This window comes from Neophocaena asiaeorientalis, unplaced genomic scaffold, assembly GCF_003031525.2.
Source record: "Neophocaena asiaeorientalis asiaeorientalis breed wild unplaced genomic scaffold, Neophocaena_asiaeorientalis_V1.1 scaffold78, whole genome shotgun sequence".
Taxonomy (NCBI): Eukaryota; Metazoa; Chordata; class Mammalia; order Artiodactyla; family Phocoenidae; genus Neophocaena; species Neophocaena asiaeorientalis.
The window spans coordinates 14,551,584-14,579,351 of record NW_020175018.1 but is presented as its reverse complement, the minus strand read 5'-3'; the positions used below and the strand labels follow the sequence as shown (position 1 = coordinate 14,579,351).

Here is a 27,768-nt window from a genome sequence, read left to right as displayed (position 1 = left end):
GGGCATAGAAATAGGTTATTTCCCAAAACAGAAGCTCACGATCCTTTCCACCTTTCTGCTGGCCAGAAGCAGGTCCAATGCCAGACAGGTCCAGGCCCTGTTCCCTGTGGCTTCTGGGCACTGTCCTCAGGTCCCTGTCCCCAGACCCGCAACCAGGAAGGTCTCCGGCCTGTTTTGAACCCATTGCGTCCAGCATTGTGGAAAAACCTCCACCTCTTTTCTTCTTGCTGTCTCTCCCCAGAAATCTCCCCCATCCATCCAAATCATGACATCAAATTTCCCTCTTGGCCTCAGGGAGTAGGGAAGTTCCAGGGAGATAGAAGCACAACTTGGAAAATCACTGCAAGGAGGAAGACAGTCTTGGACCCAACCTCAGACACCACCCGCGAGTTGCTTTTCTTCCTCATTTGGGGCCTGGCAGCTGCCTCGGCTCAGAATCCAAGAAAGTCTTCCATCCAGGTGCCTCAGATGGCGTCACTGGTCCTGCAGAGCCTCGGTCCCGGGGGCAGAGCTTTGCTATTCCCCTCTTCCCATCCTGAGCAGAGCTGTGGCTCAGCTCCAGGACCAGGTACCCCCAGAGCCTGCCTCCCCAGCTCTGCCCAGCCCACGACAGGGCACAGCGCAAACCTCCCTCCTCCAGGCAGGCCTCGTCCTGAATTCCTCCCCTGAGAGAGGACAGCTGACTTATAATAGTAAGCAAATAACACGTACAAAGGGTAGCATTTGGAAAACCTACTGACAAGCATGGTGATGGTGCTTTTAGAGTTCATTCATGGCCTCAATAAACTCATGAAGTGGATATTATCACAACCCCATTTTACAGATGGGGAAACTGAGGATCAGAGAGATTAAGGAACCTGCCCCAGGTGCAGCTTAAAGTCAGTGGCAGAGCTGGGATCAGAGCCCAGGTCTGGCTGCTGCTAAGACCCAGGCTGTCAGCCACCGCACCTGGTACCCCCTAGTACTCAGGGGTAACCTGGCATCTCTTCCATCTTCTTTCAGAGGTGAATCCCAACTCACATCCTGCCCAGAAAACTGTGACTCCATCTCCTGTGCAGCCATCCCCCTGCTCCTCATTGAAGTCCCCCAAATAAGGCGGGACCTCAGAACCCTGTACACCAGAGCTGAAGGTCCTCTGGTCTCCTCATTGTGCAGATGGGAGACTGAAGCCCGAGGGAGGGGCGGGGCCCACCCTGATCCTGCAGCATGTTGGATGTGGGGACTGGTCCCCAGCCCCACGCCCTTTCCAGGGTCCCATCGCAAGGCTCAGCCGCCTCTGCTTTCAGGCTCGAAGACCCCTCCTCACAGACTCAGGTGACCTTCGGCTGGGAGGGATCGTGAGCTGGCCTCACAGCCACCAGATTTCCCCGTGGACAGCCCTTTCTGCCTTGACCTTGGACAGGTTTCCGGGTCAGGAGCTGCGAGTGCCCAGAGGCAGCCAGACATCACAGCAGCTGCCACGCTCCCTGGAGAGGCACAGGTCTCATCACCTGACAGCTGCAGCGCTTTTGCGGGGACGCAGCTCTGTGCGGGGGGAACCGGAACACCACAGAAGACAGAACAGCCCCACCAAGGACGCCAGCCACCAGGCTGGGAGGGGACAGGACAGGAGGGTGTGGCCAAAGCTGAGACTTCCTTTAACAGCACTGCTGGGCCACTCCCTCCACCCCCAGGGATTTCCCAGCAAAGTGAAATTGACAGAGGTGATGCCGTCCCTCCCTCTTACTTGGGCCCCAGGGCAAGGGACACCAGCCTGAAGGCCTGAAGCCTGGGCAGGGCCCCCCTGCTGCCCCTGCCCCACTGGGCATCCGTGGATGAACCCCTTCACCACTCTGAGCCTCAGTTCCCCATCCAGAAAGAGGTAACTATTTTTACCCTGATTCCAGTATCTTAAAGTTCCAGGACTCTTTATCATTGTCTGGAGACCCTGTAGCCCCCCAGCCTCCTCCACCATCCCCCCAGTTCCTGTGGCTCAGAGCCGTGGGGTAGAGCTGGTGGGGATGCACCAGCTCAGGAAGGAGAGTTTCAATCAGTCCTGACTCAGTTCGGTCAGAAGATGGAGGGCATCTCAGGCCCAAAGTCTGTGTAGACAGGGAGGGTGGCCACGGGAAAGGCTGGCCTCAGGCCCTGCCCTGCATTTAGAGGGAATTCCAGGGTATCTGTGAATGAGACAACGCTGGGGATGGCCTCCATATCTGCCTCCCGGGAAGTCTCCTTTCCCCATAGAAAGATCATTCAGTCGAGCCTGGAGCCACAGCCCCATTGGCCAGGGCTGCAGGATGACTTTCCTCCCTAAAAAAGTTTTGTTTTTTTGTGGGTTTTTTTGCGGTACACGGGCCTCTCACTGTTGTGGCCTCTCCCATCGCAGGGTGCAGGCTCCGGACGCGCAGGCTCAGTGGCCATGGCTCGCGGGCCCAGCCGCTCCGCGGCATGTGAGATCTTCCCGGACCGGGGCACGAACCCGCGTCCCCTGCATCGGCAGGCGGACTCTCAACCACTGCGCCACCAGGGAAGTCCCCTAAAAAAATATTTTAAATGATATTTTATGACTGTTTATAAAGACAAACACAATCCGGATTCGTTTTTAATCTATTTACTATTCTTCCCTGTTTTCTTCTGATGGCAAGAAAATCAGAGCCCTGTCCAGCAGCCCTAAAAGTATCACGAGCTCTGGGCCCTTGCCTGTTGTGCCTGATAGAGAAGCCACCCAGATACTGACCACACTGGCCACACAGCCCAACTCTGCTTCTCTCCTGCTCCCCCAGGCTAGCCAGAGGGTCTTTGCTCCCACAAAAGCACACCCCCAGCTCCCCTGCTGACTCACCCAGCAATCAGGGGCTTCCGAGTTGGGAATAAGAAGCAGAGACTATAATGAGAGGATAGAAGGAGGGCTGAGTGAACACCCATTTAGAGAGAAATCCAGCAGGGCAAAGGGAACTTAGCTCAGGGCTAAGTTTTAAAGTAATAGAAAGAGTGGGACTTCTCTGGCAGTCCAGTGGTTAAGACTCAGTCTGTACTTCCACTGAAGGGGGCATGGGTTCGATCCCTGGTCAGGGAACTAAGATCCCGAACGCTAAGTGGCGTGGCCAAAAAAAAAAAAACAAAAGGTGCCGACAGCCGTGTGATAATCACTCCGCCTCACTCTGCCTCACCAGGCCCTTGTCAGCCTGGTCCAGCCCACAGGCCAATACGTGTATTGATTAGGTATTCTATTCAAGCCCTGAGTGAAGCACATTATCTCATTAAATCTCTCAAGGACCTTGTGAACAGCCTCTATCAGTATCATCCCCATTTTACAGATGATGAAAGTGAGGCTCAGAAAGGTAAATAACTTTGCCAAACAAGCAGCAGGACCAGGACATTGATCCAGGACTCTTATCAGCCAAATGCCAGGTCCAGAGGGGATGCAAAATCACCTCGCAGGCTTGGTCCACAAATAAGGCACCTGCTGGCAGTACAGGAGGAGGCTGCCGTCCTCCCTGTGCCCCAAATACCACCAGGAAGCCAGTTCCCAGCTGAACAGCAGGAAGTGGGCACAGTGCCCACACGTTCTCAGCCCTGGCAGGCTCTGCCAGCCTGGCCAGGAAGGCTGCAACACAGCTGCCACCCAGATGGGCAGGAAATTGAATTTCCCACCACTGCTGCCAGGCCAGCTCGCCCCAGACACACAGGTGTTGGGCCACTGTCCATGCCGTCCCTGACCTCAAGGCCAGAGGCCACCAGTGGCCCCGTGCCCCAGAAGCCTGCCTCTGGGATGCCAGCCATCCCCCCCGCCACCTCTCACCTGGGGAAATGGCCCCAAGACCAATGGCTAACAGGTGAAGGAACAGGCATGTCAGCCTGGGCCCCAAAGAAATAAGGTTTTGCTGGAGAGAAATTAGACACAGAGCGAAGGATGACTGCTTGTAACAATGCCAAGGGCAGCCCTCCCTGGAGCACCCTCTCTGCTCACCCAGAACCTACTGACTAATCACAATGACAGTGACATTTTTCAGAGCCCATTGCATCCGAGGCCTTTCTTATCTCTCACTCACACAACATCCAGAAATATCTTGCAGGTGAGGAGCCCGAGGCTCACAGTGGGGAAGCAACATACAAGCCCTCCTTTCTGGGAGCATCAGGATCAAGTCCAGGGGCTAAAGGCCCGGACCCTGGGTTCAGATCTCAGCTCTGCCACTCACCAGCTGTGTGACTTTGGGCAAGGCGCTTAACCTCTCTGTGCCTCGTTTTTTCCATCTATAAAAGGGATAATGTAGAATCCATCTCAAAAGGTTGTTATGAGGATTATATGCTAGTACATGAAATGTGCTTAGCGCTGGCCCGGCACGTGGCAGATTTCATGGAAGACTTATTATATTTTTATTATCAGGCTCTAGGCCTGTGGCTTTCCGTACCCACCCCACCCCACCCAAGAGCTCAGCCACACAGTGCACTCTAGATAGGGAAAGTCTGAGCACATCAATCTCCTCCTTAGAAACCTCTTACCGCCTCCACAGAACAAAGCCCAAACTCCACCAGGCTCCCTAGCCCAAGGCCGGGAGTGACCCACAACCAGGCAGCTGCCCCGGCATCCCCTCCCCACCCTCTCTGTGCCTCACTCGCTGCCTTACTCCTCTTGCCATGGGGAGATCGGCATATGCTGTTCCCTCTGCCTGGAACACTGTTCCCTCTGCCTGCAACACTGCTCCCCAGCTCGTCACCTGACTGTTTCTGGGTTCAGCTTAGACATCACCTCCTCCAAGAAGCCTTCCCGGCCTCCACTGCTGGCTTAGCCCCCTTCTCTGGGCACAGGACCCAAGGATGCCACTTCCAAATTCTCAGTACACTGAGTATTCTAATGGTCTGTTTACCATCTCTCTTCTGGACACCAAGAACAACACAAAGGCAGATGCCATTGTAGCCCCAACACAGGGTCTGGGGCACAGGGCCTGGCTACAAGGTGACCACATGTTGGAGGAATAGATGATGGAACAGATGGGGAGGATCCCCAAGCCTGAGTTGGCACCATCTCCCCCAGGGCCAGACCCTCCCGATTGAGCCTCACTGCACTTCCCTAGAACTCCCAGCACCTGTCTTTCCCGTCATGGCCACAGTCAGCCCTCAGAGTACAATCTGCTCCGGCTCAGCACGCCAAGGAGCTGTGCCCACAACTTCCGAGCAATTCCCAGTGCCCAGGATCCAGGCCTGGAACTTAGACATCATGACAATCACAGCCAAGGCCACGTACCAGCCACAGAAGACTTCAAACCTCCCATCTGTAAAAAGGGGATAATAGCTTCTCCCTTTATTAAGCACTCACAATGGGCCAAACCCTGTGCTAAGCATTGTGTATCTGATTTCACTGAAGCCTCACAGCCACCCAACAAAGGAAGTAGTATGGTCAGCTCCATTTTACAGATGGGGAAACTGAGGGTCAATGATTTGACCAAAGCACATAGATGGTAAGTGATGAAGACAAGACTGGAACTCAGGTCTCAGGGATGACGACACCCATGCTGGAACCGAACTATCTCTGTGATGGGCAGTGACCCCTGCCTCTTGGGATTCTCACACTTGAGTGGTCCCTCCCACTCACCACATACCAGTGTTGGTCTTTGTGACCAACAGAATATAGCAGAAGTGATGGTATGTCACTTCCAAGACTGCGACTGGTTATAAAGACTGCAGCTTCCACCTTGGACGTTATCTCTATCTCTGTCCCTCTTGACTCACTTTCTCTGGGAAAACCCATGTCACAAGAAGCCTTCTGGAGAAGCCTATATGGGTAAGGAACAGAGGCCTCCTGCCAACAGCCACATGAGTGAACTTAGGGGTGGATTCTCCGGTCCCAGTCAAGCCTTCAGATGACCACATCTCCGGCCAAGGTATTAACTGCTATCCCATGAGACACCTGGAGCTAGAAGCACCCAGCAAAGCCACTCCCAGAATCACAGAACCATGAGACAATAGATGCTTATTGTTTTAAGCCACATAGTTTTAAGGCGATTCGTTACACAGCAAGAGGTAACACATATACCATCTCCCTCTAAAATCCCCATCCCACGTGCTCTGGATCCAAATGATGCAAACTCCCCACTGGCAGGCGACGTGGTACCACTCTCTCCTCCCTGCTCAGAAATAGGGCAGGTGGTGGGGGACGGGGAAGGGGGAAGGCAGGAGGGGCAGGGCAAGTGGGGACAAGGTGTACACTCACGTCCAACCTCCAGCCGGATTTCTGCAGAGGCATCGCCCAACTCATTGACAGCTCGGCAGGTATAGACGCCAGCGTCCCTCTCCTGGGCCACCGGGATTCGCAGCATCCCAGAGCTGGAGCCCTCGGAGGCCAGGATCATCTCAAGACCCTCTGGACCAAAGATGAGAAAACATCAGGCAGGTACCCATGGTTACCACAGGAGGCCAGGGGATCAGGCCGCCTTCCTGACCCTGGGTTCCTGCAACTCCACAAAGCAGAGACCTTGGAGGGGTGCGGGTGAGGGAGGGATTTCCCCCCAGAATCGGGACCCCTATTGTTTAATGAGTACAGATTTTTAGTTTTGCTAAATGTAAAGGGTTCTGGAGATGGATGGTGGTGATGGTTGTACAACAATGTAAATATACTTAACGCTCCTGAACTGTATATCTAAAAATGGTTAAGACGGTAAATGTTACGTTAGGCGAATTTTATCACAATTTTAAAGTCGGCACCCTTGGGTCCAGTTCCCTGAGCCCCTTTGCTGACCACGAGTGAGTCTCAGCCTGTTCCCCTGCATGCGACAGGCTCATCACCCAAGCACTCCTTGCCTGGGCCTCCCTCCTGGATCCCCACCCTCTGCTCAGGTGCAGACTGAGGCTTGGATCAGCTCTGGGAGGAGCCCAGGGTCACGGAGACGACCACTCTCCCCCCCAGTTCTGCCTCTTTGAGGCCTTATTCTCATTTCCCTCGTGCACTGTTCCCCCACCCCAACTCCAGGCCTCCCCCTCCTGGGGCCTGAGGGACCACGCTGAGTCTGAACTCTTTTTACAACTTAATATTTTACACTTAAAATTGTGCTACATACATATACATAACACAAAATTTTACCGTTTAAAGCATCCTGAGTGTCCAACTCAGTGGCATTAAGTACGTTCACGTTGTCACACAACCGTTCCACCACCCATCCACAAAACTTTTTCATCTTCTTAAACTGAAACCCTACTTATGAAACACTAACTCCCCATTTCCCCGTCCCCCAGCCCCTGGCAACCACCATTCTCCTTTCCGTCTCTATAAATTTGCATATTCTAGGCATCTCATATATGAGATTCCACTCAAATAACTGGAATCATTTAATACTTGTCCTTCTGTGTCTGGTTTATTTCACTTAGCATTTCGAGGTTCATCTATGTTGTGTCAAAACTTGTCCTTCTGTGTCTGGTTTATTTCACTTAGCATTTCGAGGTTCATCTATGTTGTGTCAAAACTTGTCCTTCTGTGTCTGGTTTATTTCACTTAGCATTTCGAGGTTCATCTACGCTGTGTCAAAACTTCATTGCTTTTTTTTCCAAATTAAGAAAAATTTTTGTTCTTTTACTTTTGTACTACTTAAATACACCATACTAGAGCAAATGTCTCTGAAAATATCATAAATAAAAGATTTTTTTCTCCATTCAGCAAATTAGAAGTAGGGGGAAATTTCTACACAGCAGCTGCTGTGAGCCTGATTTCTTTTTCTTTCGTTTTTGTTTTTTTTTCATTCTTTTTTTTTTCTTTGCCATAGGAGTCAAATTAAGAAAAAATTTAATTTAATTTTAAATAACACTCATAAAATGTATTATCGTAACCATTTTTAAGCGGTAACTGTATTCTCGTCATTGTACAGCTTGAAGTTCACTCCTTTTTAAGGCTGAGCAACATTCCATTGAGAGATCCCCCCTTTATAAAGGGGCTCCCAGGCTGGGCTGGTAGAGCTCTCAGCCACCACAGGCAGTGACCTGAGCACAAAGTAAGGAGTCCTGAGGCCTCTGCCACCACTAGCTGGTGACCGTGGACAAAATGCTCAAACTCTGAGCTCACTCTGCCTGTCAGTGTCAAGGGGAGGCTCTGACAAGATCACAGACAGGTGCTGCAAAGGCTGGAGTGCATCCGGGTGGGAGGTGCCCGTGCTTGAGAAGGAGCCCAGTGTTCTGCCCCTGGAAAGTCTGAGGCAGGAGCCCCAGGACCCAGGTCCACTGGTGTGGATGCAAGAGCTCCTGTTCAATCAAACTCCAGCTCAGCGTCGGGCACAGACAAAACCCTCTACACTCGTTAACTCAGGAGAGCCTCAGAACAGCCCTCTTAACATTACTGCTAGCTCTCAGATAACCACATCGCCATCGTCACCATCATTAAGAACACTGAGCCCTGCCCGTGCGCCAGGCTCGTGGTAAACAATTTGCACATGTGGACTCATTTAATCCTCATACGACCACCTATCTTTGACTTTCCAGCTAAGGAAGCAGGCTCAGAGATACCAAGTCACTTGTCTGAGGTCACCCAGGGGAGCCAGAATTCAAGTCGAGGTCTGTTCTAGATCCTTCTCCTAACCACGGAGCCAACCTGCATTAGCTGCGTGGACGCTGGCCTGGGGATGGGAGTGGGGCTGCCAGAAACGGTCCTCTCTCTCCAGACACCCCATTCGGAGTGCCCCCCACGACCGTCCTGGAAAGCTGACCCTCCAGGGCCCCAGTGGGATCGCCCACGGGCCGCTCCCCCCACCCAGTGTACCTCGATACCAGATGACCCGGGGCGGAGGCACCCCGGACGCCTCACACGCCAGCACGGCCTCCTCCCCGACGGCGGCCAGCACCACAGCATTCGTGGCCGAGACAGACGGTGGGTCTGTGTGGGGAGCAGACGGGGAATTGGGGACCAACCCACAGACTCCCTGGAGAGAGAATGCAGCTGGGGGAGGGGCGGCGGGGACAAGGTGGGGCTGAGCCCCTGCCTCCTCCCCAACCCCCGCCAACCGGGACAGTCACCCCAGAAAGATGTAGCCTCCGCTGGTTTCTACAAAGCCAGTTACTCCCGGGACCAACCCCCCTTTTGTTCCTCATTGATCTTGAGATAAAAGCCGAAATCCTACAAGGTTCTTAAAGGCCCTACAGGGGCTGCCTGCCCCGCCCCTGCCCCCTCACTCCAGCCAGCCTCCTTGCAGCCCCTTGGGCAGCCCAGACTCATTCCCACCTCCGGGCTTTTGCCCCACCCGATCCCTCTGCTTGGAACACTGTTCCCATTCCCATCTGCGGCAAGGGTCTGGTCCTGTGTGTACCAGCCGTTCCCCTCTCTGCCCAGGGGCACGTCACTCCATCACACCACCCTGCTCTGCGCTTGTTCTAGTATCTTCACCATCTGAAAGTACCTTATTTATCTGTTTGCATGTTTGCTTTGTGCCTCCCCATTAGAATATAAGCTCCACCTGGATGGAGACCCTGTGTTCACTGCTGTAGCCCCAGTGCCTGCCACAAAGTAGATGCTCAGTAAGTATCTGGGGATGGGAGGGAGTGAGGGAAGATGGGCTGGAGATCCTTCTCCTGCAGATACCCTTGACCCGAGTACCTGCATAGTAGAGGGTGACCGTCTTCTCGTCTGTGCCAATGTCATTAGCAGCCTGGCAGCTGTAATTCCCAGCATCCTCTGGGGCCACTCCCTGAATGATCAGGGTTCCCTGGGCATCCACGCGGACTCTGGAGTCATGCCACGAAACGTGTTCGACAGCAAGGGGCTGGTTAGGTCGGGTCACGTGGGGTTGCCCCAGTCCTTATTAATAACAAATTAACTAACGACATCACTGGTGACACCATTCTACACTGACCGCTTGCTCTGTGCCAGGCTGTGTGTTCAGCGCTTTACGTATGTTCTTTTTTCATTCATGGGGCTCAGAAAGGTATGGTGACTTGCCCAAGGTCACACAGCCTGAATGGCAGAGGCAGAATCCAAGTACAGGTCTGTTGGATTCTGCAGCTGTAGCTCCTGACCCCTGAGCCCACCCTGTTATGTTTCCCAAGTGACGTGTCTCCTCAGCCTCAAATCAGCCCAGGAAGAAGGCAGGGCAAATGCTACTCCCCCATTTGTATTAATAGTTAAGAAGACTGAGGCTCAGAGAGCTCCCCTGGGAGTCCACCTGTTCCCACTCCCAGACCTCCAAGCCCTGAGCCCTCACCTGCTGTCCTCTCGCAGGGCATGACCCTCATGGCTCCAGGAAATGTGGGGTGCAGGGTACCCAGAGGCCGAGCAGCTGACCCTCATCTCCATGCCCTGGGAAAAGCGCTGTGACCGGGCGTGGATGCTGACCTGTGGGGCCTCTGTAGTTCAGAGAGTGGACAGGTGGGGAGGAGCTTGTCAGAGCAGTTGTGCTGTCCCAGGCACCCAAGCCCTGGGCCCCCGGCCCCTCCCGGCAGCCACAGCCAGTGTAGACAAAGGAAGCAGAGGTCCCAAGGGGCCTGCATCCTTGGGAGCGGCTTGCTGGGGAACTGGGGAGCGTTGCCAGGCAGCCTCCCAGGTACATCCGCAGGCCACACGGGGACCTGAATTCCCAGTACCCCCCCAGTGGGAGCCCTGAGCTCGCTGGATTTCTGCTCTGAGCTGAGCACCTTGAAGAGGCTTAGGGAGTTGTCGAGATGCCAGGGCTGGAGACCTGAGTGGACCTCAAGGTCTGCCCAAGTGTTGGCTGCAAACGCAGGTTCTATCCTGGCCCTCGGAAAGCTCACAGTGCGGCAGACTTGTCAGGCTCAAACAGACGTCGTGGGCCATCTCATCTAGACGTGGCAAACACGCCCCTCCCATACCAGTGGCCCAGATACGGCCTCAGAATCCTTCTCAACACACTCTAGGCAGTCAATCAAAAGTCACTAGCATAAGGGAGGAAACTTGTTCCAACACACTCACTTTTACACTTGGGGAGATAGCACCCCAGGGAGGAGGATCTGTCTAAATCCTGGGTGGACCTAGATTCTAGGTTAGTACCTAATCCAGGCACCAGCACTCCCGATGTGGGTTCTTCCCACTGCCTCCTCCACCCCCCATCTGGTCGGCGCTACCCAACCCCTGCCGAGCACGTCTGATCTCTGGGCTTTCGGAAGTTTCCACTGTTCCATCTCTGTCCTGCATATTGAGAGGGGTAGGTAATGGAGGTGTTCAATGGCAGGGGAAGAGGACAGGACTCAATGAAATTGGCTTGGCCGACAGCAGTAGAAATTTAGGTCAGATATGAGGATGAAATTCCCAACAGTGAGAACCACTACACTTAGGCTGGAAGGCTACAGAATCCTCTTCCTCTGAAGGTTGAGAAAACACTGAAAGGGCTGACATTGCCTGCCAGAGGTGACATCTGGGCAGAGGGATGGATTGATGGGCTTTGGAGGGAAATGCTAGGTATTGTGTTGAATTAGGAGGACAGCAGCCTCACCTCGCACCAGGAGCCAGACGGACGCCCTCGTGACCCCGTTGGAGTTGCTGGCCATGCACTGGTACCGCCCGCCGTCACTGGGGGTGAGGTCCCTGACCTCCAGGGACAGGTTGGCCAACTGGGTGACTCTGCCCGTCGAGGCCGACAGGACTCGCCAGTCCCGGACCCACGTCAGGTTGTAGGGGGCCTCGCCCAGGACCCGGCAGGACAGGATGGCGGTCTCTCCAGAGGACACGGTCACGTTGGGGACAGGGACCACCTGCGGCGGGGGGTCTGCAGGAACAGGAGTACAGGAGGCACTGAGGGGTTGACGCAGGGAGGGGGCCATCCTGCAGGCCCTGGTGGTGTCCAGACCCCGGAGCCCACTGCATTCCTCAGGACACATCAGCCAGCAGAGCAGTTCACCAGCATCTGCTCACCACGCCCGGACGGCGCCACCACACGGCCATCACACACCAGTCGAGGGGGGCTGCGTGCGCGCGCGTGCGTGCGCGTGCGTGTGTGTGCGCTCGCGCGCGCGCGCGCACGCACGCGCGCGCCTACCTTCCACACAACACCCTACTGTAATATTTAGCAAGAGCTACACCACTCTTCACACCCTTTGAACCAATAATTCTGCCCTGGGGAAAGAGTAACAAGTACAGAGCGATTCTCTGTACAAGTAGCAGCCCAATGTGGAACTAAGGAAGGCCACTGCCCCAAAGGAGGAGAGAGCTAAGAAACCCTCCCTCTCAACAAGAAAAGGTCGTAAGAAGTGACAGGTCAGAGACCGTCTATCCAGGGACAGTCTGCAGGACCTGCAGGAAAAAAGCTGGATCCACATGTCAATGACCATGATGTGCAAGTATACTAATGGGGAAATTTGACTCCAGACAAAATTAAGTAGTATTAAGGCATTACTTATTATTCATTTTATTAGGTGTAATCATAGAATCTATTATATGGGAAAATCTATGTTTTTAAAAGAGATACATACTGAAATGTCAGGATGCCTACGGTTTAGTTTAAAATAGTTTAGCCATATCTGTGATAACCTACAAGAGAAAAGAATCTAAAAAAAGAATGAATATATGTATAACTGAATATACATATATTCAGTTATACGTATATAAAGAATATATTCAGTTAGATGTATAACTGAATCACTTTGCTGTACACCTGAAACTAACTCAACGTTGTAAATCTACTACACTCCAATAAAATTAAAATAAAATAGTTTGGCCATAAAATGAAAAGGCAAGTATGGCAAAAGATTAGCAATCATTAAGTCTAATAAATGCACGTGCAAATTTCCTTATACTGTTCTACTTTTCTGTACTTACCATTTATAGTAAAATATTTGCTGACCCGCTACAGTGTTAGATGACAACAAATCAGGTTGTTTTAAGAACATGTAATATTATCCCATTTTTGTTAAAATGCACACATAGATAAAGGTCTGAAAGAAAGTAAATCAAAATGCTATCAAGGTCATCTCTAGAACAGAGGGATCACAGGTCATTCCGATCTTTTCTGCTGGTTTATAGTTTCCAGTCTTCCCACAGGGAGCATGCGTGATTTTGTGTGAGTTTAGGACAACTTAGAGCGGCTGATCTCTCCCTGTTCGTTGGGCCCCTTTTCTCCTCTTCAAGACAGCTTAGGTTCATTATTTTAAAAATAAAGCCCATTCATTTTAGGAGGGTCTGTGGCATTGCCAGCCTCCCTGAGCTCAATGGTGCCATGGCGGCGGGACCTGGAAGCATTAAGGTTGGGAACGACGGGATGGACGGCGGCCCCTGTGAGGGCCTGGCCAAGAGGTCAGGGGTGGGATTGAGGCTGGTGGCGGGGGACACAGTCCGGGCTGCAGCTGAGACTCACAGGCCATTCAGGGGTGAAACAGCCCAAACGGGGAGGGGGGGCGGGGAGCCAGGAAGCAGGTGCCGTGTGGGCATCAGACTCTGGATGACGGACAGGCCCCAGCAGTTGGCTGGCATGCTTGCCCACAGATGGAGAAACACTGGGAGGAAATCCTAGGGGGAAAAATCAGGAAGGGGGTGGGGAGGGGATACGCAGACAGGCCCAAAGAGACAGACCTGTGACGACAATCTGGGCCTTTGCTCGTCCGGTCCCAGCCCCGCTGACCGCCGTGCATTCATATGTGCCTTCCTCAGCCTTGGAGGCCCACGGGATCTCCCAGCTGCTGTTCCCTGACCCCCTGTGGACAACGAACAGCTGGAGACGGTCCACCAGCCTCGTCCAGACACTGGGGGGCTTGGTCCCCTGAATCTTGCCCAGAAGGGAGGTCGCAAATCCTCCTGGAGTCTTGGTAAGAAGAGGCAGACAGCCAAGGACATGCAAATCCCATGATATGCTATGTGACTCTAAGTGCCTTCCCCTCTCTGAGCCCTGGACTTCCAACCATAGCGGGGAGGTTCTCAAGAGGGTCCTTCCTGCCCTGACCAGCACAGAGCTGGGCCTGCATGGGTTGAGTTTTCAGAAGCTGAGGAAGGCCCATGGCTCTTCCAGCAGCAGTGGGAGCCTCAGGGAACCACCCTCCCCCATCCCTGGCCAAGCTGGGAGGTGCCCAGGAGGACAATATGACTGAGACCAAGGTCCCACTCCTGCCACCCACTCCCCTTAGATCCCTCCAGGGCATCAGGCCCCCAGGAGCCCTGGGGCTGGGAACAACGGGCGGCCCTGAGCCACTCACTGAAAGTGCCTCTCCTCGCCCAGCCTGGCTCCATCCCGCCGCAGCTGTAGCCAGAAGGGGAGGGCGCTGTGCACAGAGCAGGAGACCACCAGGGGCTGGTGCAGGTAGCCGTGGATCCTGGGGGGCATGCTGACCAGGGGGGCACCTGTGGGCAAGGACCAGCACTCAGGATTCCTCCAGTGACACAGAGACCCACAGGGATGAGCCAGGGAAGAGAAGGCTGGGATACAATCTCTGGCACCACCATCCAGTGGTCACCAAGGGCAGGTCGCGTCACCTCCTGAAGCCTCAGTTTCCACCTCTGTAAAATGGGGTTAATTGGGTTACTGACCTCATCGTGTTGCTGTGAGGAGCTGGTGAGAGATGGGGCGTGGAAAGCACCTGGCACATGCATGTGGCAGGACCGGCTCCGTCAATGAAAACTCATGGGGTTTTTATGGTTTGTGAGAAGCCTGGCCAGGACGGACCAGCCTGTGCCACCATTTTAGCAATTCTGTGGGGCACAGAAGTCAAACCAGCCCTGAAATCTGACGAAATGCTACCCAGACAGGACTCCCCAGGGGTGTGGGTAGGGCTGTGAGGCTGCTCGTCTGCCTGGAGGGTCAGTTTTACCCAAAGTTGTGGGAGGGAAACCTTTTTTATTGAAAAGTAAGCATACTTGGAGCATGGCTGTAAATCTAAAATTCACGCGCATTTTTGAGATAAAATAAGAGACTTCCACGAAATCTCACAGCTTGGGATGAGCCTCTTGGGAACCCCATCAGATGCCACTGCCCCCCTCGCCTGACCCTGGCCTTGGGGTGATACATATTCTTTCCTTGACTCTTGGAATTACTTCAGTGGAAAAGTCTGAGAACTGTCCCCCAGGGTCAGTCTTGGACTGTCCGTGCCTCACTGGGCGATCACGGACGTGTGCTGAACCCTCGCACTGCCCTCTCCCCCATCCCCACCAGAAATGCTCCGAGGCTGAGGCAATGTGCCAGACCTCCTCTGAGCATAGAGCTGGAGGTGGGAGGGCGGCTGGTGACATCATGCAACAGGCTCCCTGCCACATCCCAGGGGAGAGGGGCGTTGGACCATCCAGCCACGTCCTCAGCTGCGTGCACAGCAGGCACCACTCACCCCCACGCACTGGAAGCCTCTGCCGGGGCCAACTCCGGCTCCCTCTTCCTTGAGCTCGAAGAGCCCAGGGAACTGAGGCCCTGCCCTCCCCACCCCCATGTCTCCAAACCCAGAGCCTCCTTCTCTCAGTCAAACTCCCAGCCTCCCAGACCCGGAAAGTAGGGGAGGCACATCCCGCCCCCAACCCTGCCTCCACACTTTAATCTACAGCTGACATGGAGACCAAAATCCAGCTCTAAACTCAAAACTCTGGGAGCCATCTGAAAGAACAGGAGAGAGAAACGGAGGTTGCTGAAATTGCTTCCTGAAAATTCCTCCTCAAAGCTGTAAAAAAAAAGGCCAAGGGAGGAGAAGCCCAGGGGCCACCACAGCAGGGGAGTGGAGGCCAGGAGACTGAAAGAACGGGTCCCAAGCCCCCGACCCCACCCTGCCCCACTCGGGTCCGCCAAGTCCTCCACGTCACCACCGGCACATTGGCACCCTCCCTGCATCCTTAAATGAAGTGGGGTGACCCCCAGCAAAGCTGATGATGGAGTGCCAGTGTCATCCACCTCTGAACTCCTCCCCGGTCACTGCCAGGGGAGGGGGGAGTGGGCTGGAAGAGGGAACGAAGCCCAGTAAGGAGGCCGATGGCCAGTGAACTCAGACCCCACCCCACCCCAGGACCAGAGGCAGATCTGGAAAGCCAAAGACTTTGCCCTGCCCTCTGGGAGCTTCCAGCCCGGATGGTGAGACCTCAGGGACACACGGGAAACCAGCAAAAGCCACACACATGGGAACCAACACAACCGTGACCTACAATGACGTCACAGTAACAGCAGCTGTGTGGAGGGTCCCGGTCCACGGTTCCCACATCCTGTGTGCAGCCTCTTGAATACCCAAGAGCTGTCTTGTTATGTGCATTAGCTTACGGAACCCTTCGAGCAACCCTATAAAATGGGTGACCTTGGCTTCCCCAGCTATAAAACGGGGACACATCTCAGAACCTGTGTAAGCATTCAGTGAGCTAATGCATGGCAAGTGCTTGGCCCAGGACTGTCCCACGGAAAGTGTTCAGAATGGTGACTAGATTAGTATTACCATGATTTTGACTATGATAGCAATTATGACTAGGGAAGGGCATACCCATACCCACTGCCCTGCCCACTGCTGTGTCTACAGTGCCTAGTACCATGACCGACACAAGATGAATGTTGAATGCACAGGTGGATGGATGGACAGATAGAGGGATGGATGCGTGGATGGATGCGTGGATGGGTGGATGACTTTGCAGCAAGTCCTTCAGCTGAAAGCTACATCTGAAGCATCTCAGTATTTGGCATAAGGCCTTGCAGAGCCTGCTGCCCAGAGAAGTTTAATGAAAAAGTATTTCCTAATCTAATTTAATCTAATCTAATCAGAAGAGCCTTCCGGAAAGAAATAAGCCTCCAAGGGAACCAGGGAGCTGGGAGTGGTAAGAGCCAATCACTCACCTGGGGCCACCCCACGGTAGGAAACTCCAGAGACGCGGAGGAGGGGGTTTCCCTCATGGTCCTTGCCCTTCACCTTGAGGTAGAAGCGCTCCTGGGGGGTGCGGAAGGACGGCCCGCCCCACAGCTGATGGGTGGATCCGTTGGAGAGGAGCCGCATGGGCAAAGTCAGGAGGGACCGCCCTGAGCTGTGTGAGAACTCCATCGAGTCCAGGTGGCCGGGTGCCTGCAGGCCTGTGGAGTTGATCACCAGGGAGATGGGCACCCCTGCAGAGGGAAGGGCGAGGAAGGAGATGCTGCCATCTGTGCTGGGCTCCACGATCCTCCCCAAGCAGGGGCTCTAGGACCACAGTCAGAGAGCAGCCTGCTTGGCCGACCTTCACCCGCTCCCTCACCTTCTCTTCCCTGGGCTAACTAATGCTGGGTGGGATAAGGAGAGAAGCGGGGGCTTGCTACTGTCCGTGGTCCTGAAACACCAGTGTCCCTCCAACCCACGGCTTCCCATGGCTACATCCCCTCTACTGTGCAGACTGGGGCGCTCACTGAGCAGAACTGTGAAGGAGTACCCCCACCCCTGCCCCGCCACTAACTCTGGTGCTGGCTGTCGTCAGGCAGGCTCTGGGACCGGCCGAGGTGAGACACACGCCCCGGTTTGGGAAGGGTGACTCCTGCCCATCCTTTCCCCATGCTCATCTTTCCTCTGGTTTCCTTTTCTATCTTGTTGAAATGTACTTTCCACGCTATCCCAGGACAGACAGAACTGGACTTGGGTTTTACAGTCTCCTAAGCTGATGTGGGAACAGTCAGGTCGCTCCCTTTGCAGATGGCTCTTCATTGTGTTTTTCCTCTCACTGATCATAAACCGGGGACCAGAGGATGTGGTCCAGGAAGTGCCTTCAAATTTTTGAAAAAGTATCAAACAATCTGGAAGGGGCATATACAAATCTAGAAGTCCAGATTCCTTTGAAAAATCAAGTGTGTCAGCGCTGGGCGCCATTCCCATCTTGCAACAAGCAGCCAACGGCGTGCAGCAGCTGTTCCTGCAGCCCAGACCCCCGCTGTCCAGTTAGCCACAGCCTCGCCCACTCCCTGGTGCCCCTGGCACTGAGACCAATCACTATTTATCATTTGCAATTGCCCTGCTGTTTCTCTGTCTCTTTTGGATGTCTGGGACCCACGTCTTTATCAAAAGCAGAAACCAAAGAGGGTCACACCCTTCACCCTCTTCCACTGGAGACTGGCCAGTTTTCAATCCCCACTGTAGCACTTCATGTAGGATTTCTTTTCTCTCTTGGCTTTAGAATAGGAGCTAAGTTTCTCTGCCTCGCGCCCTCCCTCCCACTGGCAAAAACAAACACGACATGAGCAAGCAGACCCCTTTTTCATTTTGAAGATATTACTGCTGGTCCTGGCAGGGAAACCTACAAGGGCTGACAAGAATGACAGACATTAGAGGAGATACAGACTAGAAAGAAAGCCCTAAGGATCCAGCACACACCATTTGGGGTCACTATTCTGTGGTCCAAAGTTAGCCTGACCTGGTCTAGTCCCCCCATCTCTGCTCAGCTGGTCCTAGCAAAATCCTCCGGATGGACCCGTGGCAAGACACCATATTTTCCAAACTATAAATGGGGACCCTGGTCTGGCTACCAGGTGGCATTTTCTGGCAAGAAGCTCTGGCACCCTGAGCCAGAAGTCTCTGCCTGCTCGGGGGCCCAGCTTCCTCCAGGTGGAGCCATGATGGGGTATGTAGGCAACCCCAACCCAGTGCGCGGCTTCTCATTGGAAAACTGATCCTACGCCTCCAACGTCCCCCCAGGCTATCAGCCTCCAGGGGCATCTAAATGTCCATCAGGACACTCGTTCCCTTGGAGTGAGACACAGGTCCCCCTTTCGGGGAAGGTGTCCACTCAAGCACCTCGGAATGTATTGGACCAGCTTGATGTTCGCTGGAAGAAGTGGGGCTCTGGACAGACAAGTCTCGACAAAGAGCAAGGAGAAGGAGTAGTAAGCGGGACTGCGTGAGGTCCTGGAGGTCTTGGGGGGCATGGTCCCACGGTCACCTGGCCTGGAGCCGACAGAGGGAGTGCTGGCCCTGGGCGCAGTTCATTGTGATGTAACAGAGAGGCTGGACCCAGCCTCTGCAGGCCCGTTCCATAGTCACACAGTCATGGCTCCCCCCAGAGCTCCCCCTACTTCCCAAAGGCGAGCCCCACCTCCGCAGAAGGCGGCCCTGAATCGCCCTGGGGCCAGGAGCACGGTACCTTGCAGGGGCCACTCGATGGTGTGGCTGAGGTCCAGGGAGGGCTGAGTGGAGAAGCCAGCTCGGAAGTCCACGTTGCTGATGCCCGTGATCCTGACCGAATGGCGGCCGCTGCTATAGACCTAGCACAGGCCCAGGCCCACGTCACCGGGGCATCCGGACCCAGCACCCCAGCTCCAGGCAGGAGGCGGGCAACCTGACCTGGCCCGGAGTCGGCAGCTGGAATTCTCCCGCCGTTGCATACAGGTGGGCAACTTACCTGCTCCCTGGGGGCCCAGCACGATGCTCCCCAAATGAAGTGGAAGAAACCCAGCTAGGGCACTGTCCTGAGTAGCACTCTCGAAGCTGCCCTGCCTTCCCCACGACCACCGCCCCCAACTCCCGCGGGTCTGGTCTGTCCCCCTGCACGTCTAACCCCTGCCTTGGCATGAGAGCTCTTGGCTCAAAGATGCTCAGGGTTTGAAGGATAGCGGTGCCTGCAGCACACAGCACTGTGCCTGGCACCCAGGAGGGGCTCCATACATGTTTGCCTGATCAGAAAGAGTCGTATCCTCCCGAAGCAGCAGCCTGCCCCATCCCAGGACGCCCTGTCAGGAGCCCAGCCTGCCCCCAGCACCTTGCCGATTAGAGCAGACCCTGCTCCCCCTGCCAGTCCCGTCCCTCTGAGCCCAAGGTCACCCTTGCTGTTTCTGTGCACTCTTCACAGGACAGCTCAGTCACCCACCTGGACACTCAAGTGGTTTCTGTAAGCCCTTCTTAGAAGCTCCCTAACTAACCCCAAACCGCTCCACTTCCTCTCACTGATGCAAGGCGGAATACTCCGCCTCTGTTCTTGACCCTTTACTTCTATTGATAGGCCCACATCACTATCCACGCTCCAGCTGTCAGCTTTGCAGGGCCCCAGGCTCCCTGGGGCCAGGCGAGAGGGAGGTGGTATCTCAGGTCGGGTGAAGCTGGTCTCCCCAACCCCAGGAACCCAAGGCCCCCTACCTTGATGGACCACAGCCCAGGATGCTCAGGCTTAAAGGCCACAACCTTGGCCGAGTCAGGGATGTTGAGGAGCACGTCGAGGCCCTCGTCCCTCTGCAGGATCCTCCCTGTGGAAATCCCAAGGGCCGCTTAGTCCCCAGCCACTTCCTGGGGGTGGCAGCGGCCCACCCTGTCCCCTGGAACCCACAGCGCTCCAAACACCAGCCTCGGGCTTCCTAGAGGAACTGACAAGAGGCCTTTGGTGGTACCCGGGCCTCTATCTTACCCTGATCTCCATCCTCATCCCTCCCCAGGTGCCGGCTGTACCCCTGGCCTCTGGACCTAAATACTCAGGACATCCGCAGAGCACCATGGGGCCAGGAGACCGGGTCCAAATCACACTGACCCTGGGCGACCCGACAAGTCACTCCACCTCCCAGAGCCCCAGCTTCCCACCTCTACGATGTGCCACTAATTCTTGCCCACGCTGACTCTCCAGGCCACCGAAGAGTTCCACTGAGGGAACAAGGGGAAGATGCCATGTGATCCTTGAAGCCCAGGGACTGTCATCATTTTAATTCCCCTTAGCTGGGCTGCTAACGGCCTTCCTGCTTTCTCACCTACCACGGGTACCCTCTCTGCCCTTCACTTGGCATTCCCCCTACCCTCCTTGCTCTTGAAGCCTTATATCCAAACCCCCTATCACCCCAGGGCCTCTCTCTCTGTCCCATTCTGGACTCCCAGCTCAGTCTCAGGGCCAAGGTGGAGGCCAGCCCTGGGGCACACGTACCCAGCGGGTCTTGGACTTCGATCTCGGGCCCCGGGCCACTCAGGGAGATGGTGACCTCCTTCAGGCTGGGGTCAAAGGGGATCTTCCACGTGTGCTCGCCGTCTTCCTCGTGGTCCGTGGACAGCAGGTGCACCTTGGAGGTCTGGATTGCTGACTCCACCCACTTCAGCACCTGGAAGGCAGGTGTGAGAAGCTGACACTAGCAGGTGCCCGTGATGTCTTGCTTGTGCCTGGCCCACAGGAGGTGGGTCCCTAACACGCTGCCAGTTGTATGAAAAATCCGGTCCCCCAGTGGCTTTTAGGCAGCATACAGGCTTTCCAGGTCACCTGAGGCCACCCCATTCTCCCACTGCCCTATACTAGGCCCGATTCACACGTCACTACCCTCTTGGCCTGTGGGCTCAGAACTGTGACACCTGAATGAAGGCATCCAGAGGACTCAGCTGGGACAGAAGGAGCAAAGGGTGCCCTCTGCTGGGAAGACTTCCCTCCTTCTTCACATGGCCAACTTCTGTGACACCCATCACTTCCTCCAGGAAGCCCTCCTGATGCCTCCTACACACTGATGAACTCTGGAGATCCGGAATCTCTCCCAGAGCAATGTGGTTCACCATCCCCTGCCCAAGGGGCCTCAGACCACACCCTCACCTGGACACCATGCTCTCTAAGCAGGACCATGTCTCTAAGCAGACAGCAAAGACAGCCCCCTCCTGACCCTTGTCACAACACTGAGAAATCTTATATCCTTTGTTTCTACAACTGCTTTTATTCATTCTAAAATCTTCCTCCTTCAGACAGGTTCCCGTTGAAAATCAGGTAACAGGTAACTCTCTCTCCAAAATACCATCCCACTTTTTTTCCTGAATAAGGAAACAATCAGATGAATCCACAACATGGGACACTGTATAATCAATACCTCTCCAACAAGTTAGTGGCATGAAAAAATGGTGGACTACTTCAGATTTAAGGGAACTTAACAGACCTAAGAACCCAATGAAATGCACAGCCCTTGATTAAACCCTGATTTGACATTTTGAGGACAAGTAGGGAAAGTTGAATATGGGCTTGGCATCAGCTGATACTAGCAAAGTACTAGTCATTTTATCAGGTGATATTGTGGGTTACGCTGGAGTCTATCTTTTTTTAAAAATTTATTTATTTTTGGCTGCATTGGGTCTTCGTTGCTGCACACGGGCTTTGTCTCTAGTTGTGGCGAGCAGGGGCTACTCTTCGTTGCAGTGTAAGGGCTTCCCATTGCGGTGGCTTCTCTTGTTGCAGAGCATGGGCTCTAGGCAAGTGGGCTTCGGTAGTTGTGGCACTTGGGCTCAGGAGTTGTGGCTCACGGGCTCTAGAGCACAGGCTCAGTAGTTGTGGCACATGAGCTTAGTTGCTCTGCGGCTTGTGGGATCTTCCCGGACCAGGGCCCGAACCCGTGTCCCCTGCATCGGCGGGCAGATTCTTAACCACTGCGCCACCAGGCAAGTCCCTGTTTTTACTTTTCTATATCTTTGACACTTCTCACAGAAAATTTTTAAGCAAAAATCAATTGAAAGGAACAAGTATGCCTTTACAAGCATGACTTTAGAATATACCTGAGCAACCATAGGGGTATCCTGTCGCTTAGCAGTTCTAATCAACAGGAAGTGACTTCCTGGAATACTGTTTGGAGAAATGTGAAGCCACGTTCAGCCGCAATTAGAAAAAGGTCTGTGATTGATCACCAACGCCTGCCATGGATCTGGAATTAGAACGTGGTGTCTGGCATGCTACATATTGGCCATCCTCGCTCGAAATGACAGTCCTCCAGCTCTGCCTACCATGTGATCTTCCGTGGAAGGGAAAGGGAACAGAAGGGAATTGGAAGAATTGCTCGAGATTTGGAAAATGAATATGTTTTGGTCAGACTGAGCTGGAACACATGCGCCTAGATTTTACAGCTAGATTTCAGTTATCACTGGACGAGAATTCTGTGTTCTGAAAACTCCTCTGTTTTTATATTTGGAGCTACTTCATTCTTCTGTTTCTGCCTAACTTTCTAAGGGATGTTTCTCTTGAAAAGATCCCACCTATTGTGGTTAAGAAATGAAGACGAGGCTCTTCATCCGTGTGGAGGTAGATCAGAAGCAGCAGCTAAGGCCCCCAGCTAGAAAGGCAGACAGAAGCTGGTGAAGTAAGTGAGTCAGCTCCCCGACAGCAAAGCAACAGCTCTGTGACCACTGTCCTCCTCCCCCCGGGCCAGGCCTTCTCAGGGGTCAGGAGGAAATCAGAAATGAGCAAAGCGGCCAGGAGGTGGTGGCAGCACCCGTTGACAACTACCCAGATGGGTCACACCCGCTACTGTGTTGCAACTGTCATTACAAGCTCTTTCTAGGATTTTTTGATGGAGAGAAGATGCCCAAGAGCTCAGGCTACTGCATGGAGAGGGCTGAGATGGGACAGGAGGCCAGCGACCCCATCAGGAGGCAGCCCGCCCACGAGGGCTGCCCTGTAAGCACATCACCACTCCAGAGCCGGGGGTGCTGACCCTCTTGCCCACAGCAAGGCCAGGCGGCTGCAGGCCCAGGTCTGGCGGCAAAGCCTTCTGGGCCTGGCGATGGCCCGGGGACTCAGAGAGGAATCGAGGGAAACTTCTGAGCAGACAGCCTTCATCGAGCAAGCTTAATGTTTATTTGCGAAGGTAATGGCTTCCAGATGTTAGCAGGACAGGGGGGCCTGGGAGCCAGCAATGCACTGGGGCTCATCTCTGTTGCTGATGGGGAAAGAATGAGAGAATCTGGCGCTGCTACCCTGGCCAGATGGTTGCCGCTCAGCGGTTCACAGCACATAAATCATCCCCCGAGGCTCCTCCCAAAGCATCTGACGGTCAGGGTAAGGAAACCGAGAGGGGAAGCTGGGGACGGGGGCGTCAAATGGGCCTCAAGAACCACAGATCAGAAAACTGAGGGCCTTTGACAACTGGGCACCACGGGGCACTGGGCCCAGCCTCTACCTTCCTGAGAACCTTTTCCAGAGAAAGCTCTTACCCTTGAGGGGGCTTCGCTAGAGCTGGGGTGTGTGTGTTCGCAGGTGCTGGAGGTATGGCCACCACTAACCCTCCCCCAGGGCTCCCTGGTGCCTGGCCTCATGCAGAGGTCTTCCTCCTACCCTTGTCACCATCTCTCCAGGCAGTAGCCCTCAGAGGAGCAGCAGAGGAAACAAAGGCCCAGAGACGTTAAGTGCTGTGCTCAAAGTCACACAGCAGACAGGTGGCAGAGCTGGGGTCTGAAGACAGCATGTGACCTTAACCCCCCACCACCCCACCTCCTCTGGGAAGGGTCCAGGATGAGGTCATCTCCAGGGCCTGTGTCTCCTGATCTGTTAATCCAAACCACCTCTTAATCTGACTGCCCCTCCCCCTCCCCCTTACTGTCTTAGAGGGCAGTTCACCTTTCCCCTGGTTAATGCCCAGATTCTGAGCAATTTGTCATATTTGTACCTGCTGGTGCTGGACAGGGAAAGGGTCTGAGCCCCCAGAATGGGACTTCCCAGGACCCCAGAGGGCTTCAGGATGATGGGCTCCCCCAGAAATTCTGACCGTTCTGTTGGACCTGGGGACAGGACGTTGAGCTGGGTCTGAGCTGGGGGGAAGCCTGTGGGAAAGATGTGCTGGGGCAAGGAGGTTCTTGGACCTAGCTAAGTCCTAATTAAAAATGCACACCTTTGGGGACTTCCCTGGTTGTCCAAGGGTTAAGACTCCGTGCTTCCGATGCAGGGGGCACGGTTTCGATCCCAGGTCGGGGAACTAAGACCCCACATGCTGCGCAGCATGGCCCAAAAAAAAAAATGCACACCTCTGAGACAGGCCCAAGGGGTCACACTGCCTGCCTCCCCTGTCCGTTGAAGGATGGCAAAAGCTACAGGTTACCCCTCCCAGGCGGAGAGGATCTTCACCCTCCTTTAGTTACTCTGGAATCTCAAAGGTGGAAAAAGCTAAACGCCCGAAAGCACAGACACCTAAGATCGATGGATAATCTCTCGGCACCCAGCACCTAAAGCTGCACCAGTGCAGAGTACGTGCTCAATAAATGAAGGGAAGAGAGAACGCAAAATGTGTCGTTCCTGCCATGCTGGACACACGTTGAAATGGTCAAAGAACTGACTACACAGGCAGGGTTTGGGGGACTTTTGCAACTTCTTCTAGCCGGAGCCCCCTTGGCTTGGGCAAAGGCACTGTTCCCTCTCCTGGGGGGATGACCACGGCCCTGGCTGCCCCGGCTACTTTCCCAGGCTTGCCAAATGTCTGGGGACATCTGGAAGGGGCCAGGTACAAGGCATGAAGCTAACGAATGACAGAGCTCCATTCAGGGAGGAGAGGGATCCAGGTCCCTAGCCAGGGGCAGCCAATCCTGGCCATCGGATGTCCTACCACATCAGACGTGTCCTGCCTGGCCAGGCTGCCACGGCAGAAGGCTGGCACCACGGCCAGGAGCCAGGGGCTCGCCCCAGGTTCCATGGCTCGAGGGAGAGGCTAGGAGAGTCCAGCCCCACACCTGAGCAAGCGATCCTCCACCGACCCACCCAGATGCCTGACATCTGATTTGCCCCAGCAGGAACCCAGTTCCCGAGCAACTGCCCAGATGGGACACCGCCAAAACAAGGACCAAGCCATCATTCCACTCTGAAATGCCTCCCACCCTTGCTTGGGTGGCTTAGTACCAGAGCAAGCTGACACGCCAAAAGAAATAAATCCTAATGTGTAGCAGAGAACCATAAACGCCATCTTTCAACAGGGAGCGAAGGCGCTAACCTAAACACGGCCCTGGAGATCATAAATATACAACATACCATACCCTCTCCCGGAGGCAAGAGCAGGGCTGGCCCGAGGCCGCGGTGGCCTCAGAGATGCTGTTCCTCTCATCTTCCTCTTCCTCACGCACAAGGGACTCCATGTCATCCATTCACCAGCTACTTACCAAACACCTGCTCCATGCTGGTGGCTGTACCAGGTGCTGGAGATACAGTAGCAGACAGGAACTTAAGGGCCCCACCCTCAGGGAGCTCACAGCCTAATGGCATTAAATAATCGCACAGCTGCAAAATTATGATTATATAAAGCAGTACAGAGAGCTGGGAGAGGGTATGAAAGGAGACTTAATCTCCTTTCGAGGAAGGTGCATTTCAGCTAAGACTGGGAAGATGAGGGGCCAGGGGAGGAGAAGCTGGAAAAACAAGCCACACGAGCAAAGGCCCTGGGGGAGGAAAGACACGGGGCACCGGAGAAAGAGCAGAGAGGCCAGCAGGGCGGCAGCAGCGGGCAAGGGGGAGAACACAGGCGATAGGCTCAGAGAGGCGGAGCTCAGATAAGGGTCTGGACCTGTTCCAGGGGACAATGGGGCGGGACCTGCTGGTCAGATTTGTTTTAGAGGATCCAGTGGGATGCAGGACCGGCTCATACAGGCTCAAGAAAGCCGATTATGAGCATCACTTCCCATGCTCTGTGACTTCATGACGGCAGCTTGAAACCAGCCAAAGTAGGAGTATTTACACCATGGAAATGGGCATTCTTGTTCCTTCCAGAGAGAGATGGTTGTGAAACATTTACCAACATGCCACTGGAAGGATCCCTCTGGCTCCTGGGGAGGAATGGACGTGCTGGGCAGAGGGAAAGCGGGGAGAGACCTGAGCAACTGATGGAGCCTGGAGGGGAGGAAGGGCAGGCACCTGGTCCGAGACCGAGATGAGGACACAGACACCTGGTCAGCGCTGGGGCATCAGCAGCCCTGCACATCAGGCTTCAGGGCCGAGCAATCCTCTCCCTGCCAAGTTCCCAAGCTCGACTTCCTGTCCCAGCAACACAGCCCAAATCTGATGGCTGCCCCCATGCTTCTCCACCCACTCCTGGGCTCCTCGACTCTGGAGAGAAGCTCCCCCTACACCCCTACTCTGCCAGCCTTTGTTAGATCTATCCTACCAGCCTGGACCTCCTGGGGGACCCGGGCTAAAACCCAGGGTGCTCCTTCAAGCCCCAATCTTTTTACCAGCAAAACTGAGAAACCCACAGCACCTGCTTTGGGGGCGAGTGAGAGGGTTTGGCCAGATGATGCCAAAAATCCCTGAGCACCGGGCTTCCTGCGCTTCCTGCTGGGGTGTGAGCGCTCGGCACCGCTCATCCGTGATGGCAACCAACCCATGGGCCGAGCCGCCCAGAGATGCAGCATGTCAGGGCCGGCTCACCTCGGTCACCTGCTGCCTGTCCAGGTGGAACACCTGCCCGGAGCTGGTGGCAGCAATCTCCTCGTAGGCCAGGTAGCCAGGATGAGTACGGTCACCACAGTCCCCCGTCAGCACGAAGACCACCTAGAAGAGAGACAGGCAGCCTGGCTCATGGTTCCTCGGCCGCCTTCTACAGGTATGAGTAGCAAGGCCAGAACCAGGGAGGAGTGACCTGGAGAAAGCCCCTTCCTCTCTCTGGGCTCAGGCGATGCATCTGTAAAATGGGAATGATATGAGTTCCCGCCCCGTGGGGGTCAGGACTGATGCAGGTCACGTGTTCACCACAGGGCCAGGAATACAGTAGGTGCTCGATAAATGGGAGCCGTTATCAAATCTACGAGGAAGGGAATGGAAATCGACTCTGCTCCAAGTGGCCCCTGGAGGCCGCAGAGCTAGAAGAACCTTGGAGAACCCGAGTTTGTTCCAGAGGGGAGAGCAGAGAGGCGTCCCAGCCCTTGAGGTCTTTCCCAAGGATTCCAGCGGGCGGGCCCTCCTTCCTTCCCTGCACACATCTCCTTCCCAACCCCTCTCTGTGAAAGCAAGAAGCAAAAACCCCAGCACGTCTTCCAGACCCTTAGACAATGCAGAGGCGACGCCAGGAGGAAGACGGATTGCCCGGGCTCTGGCGGGGTGTGAAGGGAGCAGGGCGGTGTGGTCTTTATCAAAAATGGGTCTCGCCAGGGAGGCCTGCGGCCTGGCAGACGGGGCGGGCGCATGAGAACACACTTGGACTTCACAGCCCAGCTCAGTCAGTGGGCTGGTCGGCACTGCTGGCGGAGGCTGGACCCCCAGCAGCAGCAGCTCAGCTCTCC

General features: G+C 54.7%; 1 protein-coding gene across 1 annotated transcript in view; it reads right to left on the bottom strand.

Moving 5' to 3' along the window:
- The window catches only part of HMCN2 (hemicentin 2), a 149,524-nt gene that overhangs the window by 100,134 nt on the left and 21,622 nt on the right, over nt 1–27,768 (bottom strand). Inside the window, exons 4-16 of the mRNA XM_024762540.1 lie at nt 27,369–27,383; nt 26,918–27,040; nt 20,705–20,876; nt 19,936–20,042; nt 18,947–19,067; nt 16,686–16,949; nt 14,092–14,236; nt 13,475–13,596; nt 11,403–11,675; nt 10,158–10,299; nt 9,554–9,681; nt 8,723–8,836; nt 6,194–6,343 (exon numbers count right to left, since the gene is read on the bottom strand). Of these exons, the coding sequence (XP_024618308.1) occupies nt 6,194–6,343; nt 8,723–8,836; nt 9,554–9,681; nt 10,158–10,299; nt 11,403–11,675; nt 13,475–13,596; nt 14,092–14,236; nt 16,686–16,949; nt 18,947–19,067; nt 19,936–20,042; nt 20,705–20,876; nt 26,918–27,040; nt 27,369–27,383 (1,876 nt within the window). The remainder of the gene's footprint in view (nt 1–6,193; nt 6,344–8,722; nt 8,837–9,553; nt 9,682–10,157; nt 10,300–11,402; nt 11,676–13,474; nt 13,597–14,091; nt 14,237–16,685; nt 16,950–18,946; nt 19,068–19,935; nt 20,043–20,704; nt 20,877–26,917; nt 27,041–27,368; nt 27,384–27,768) is intronic.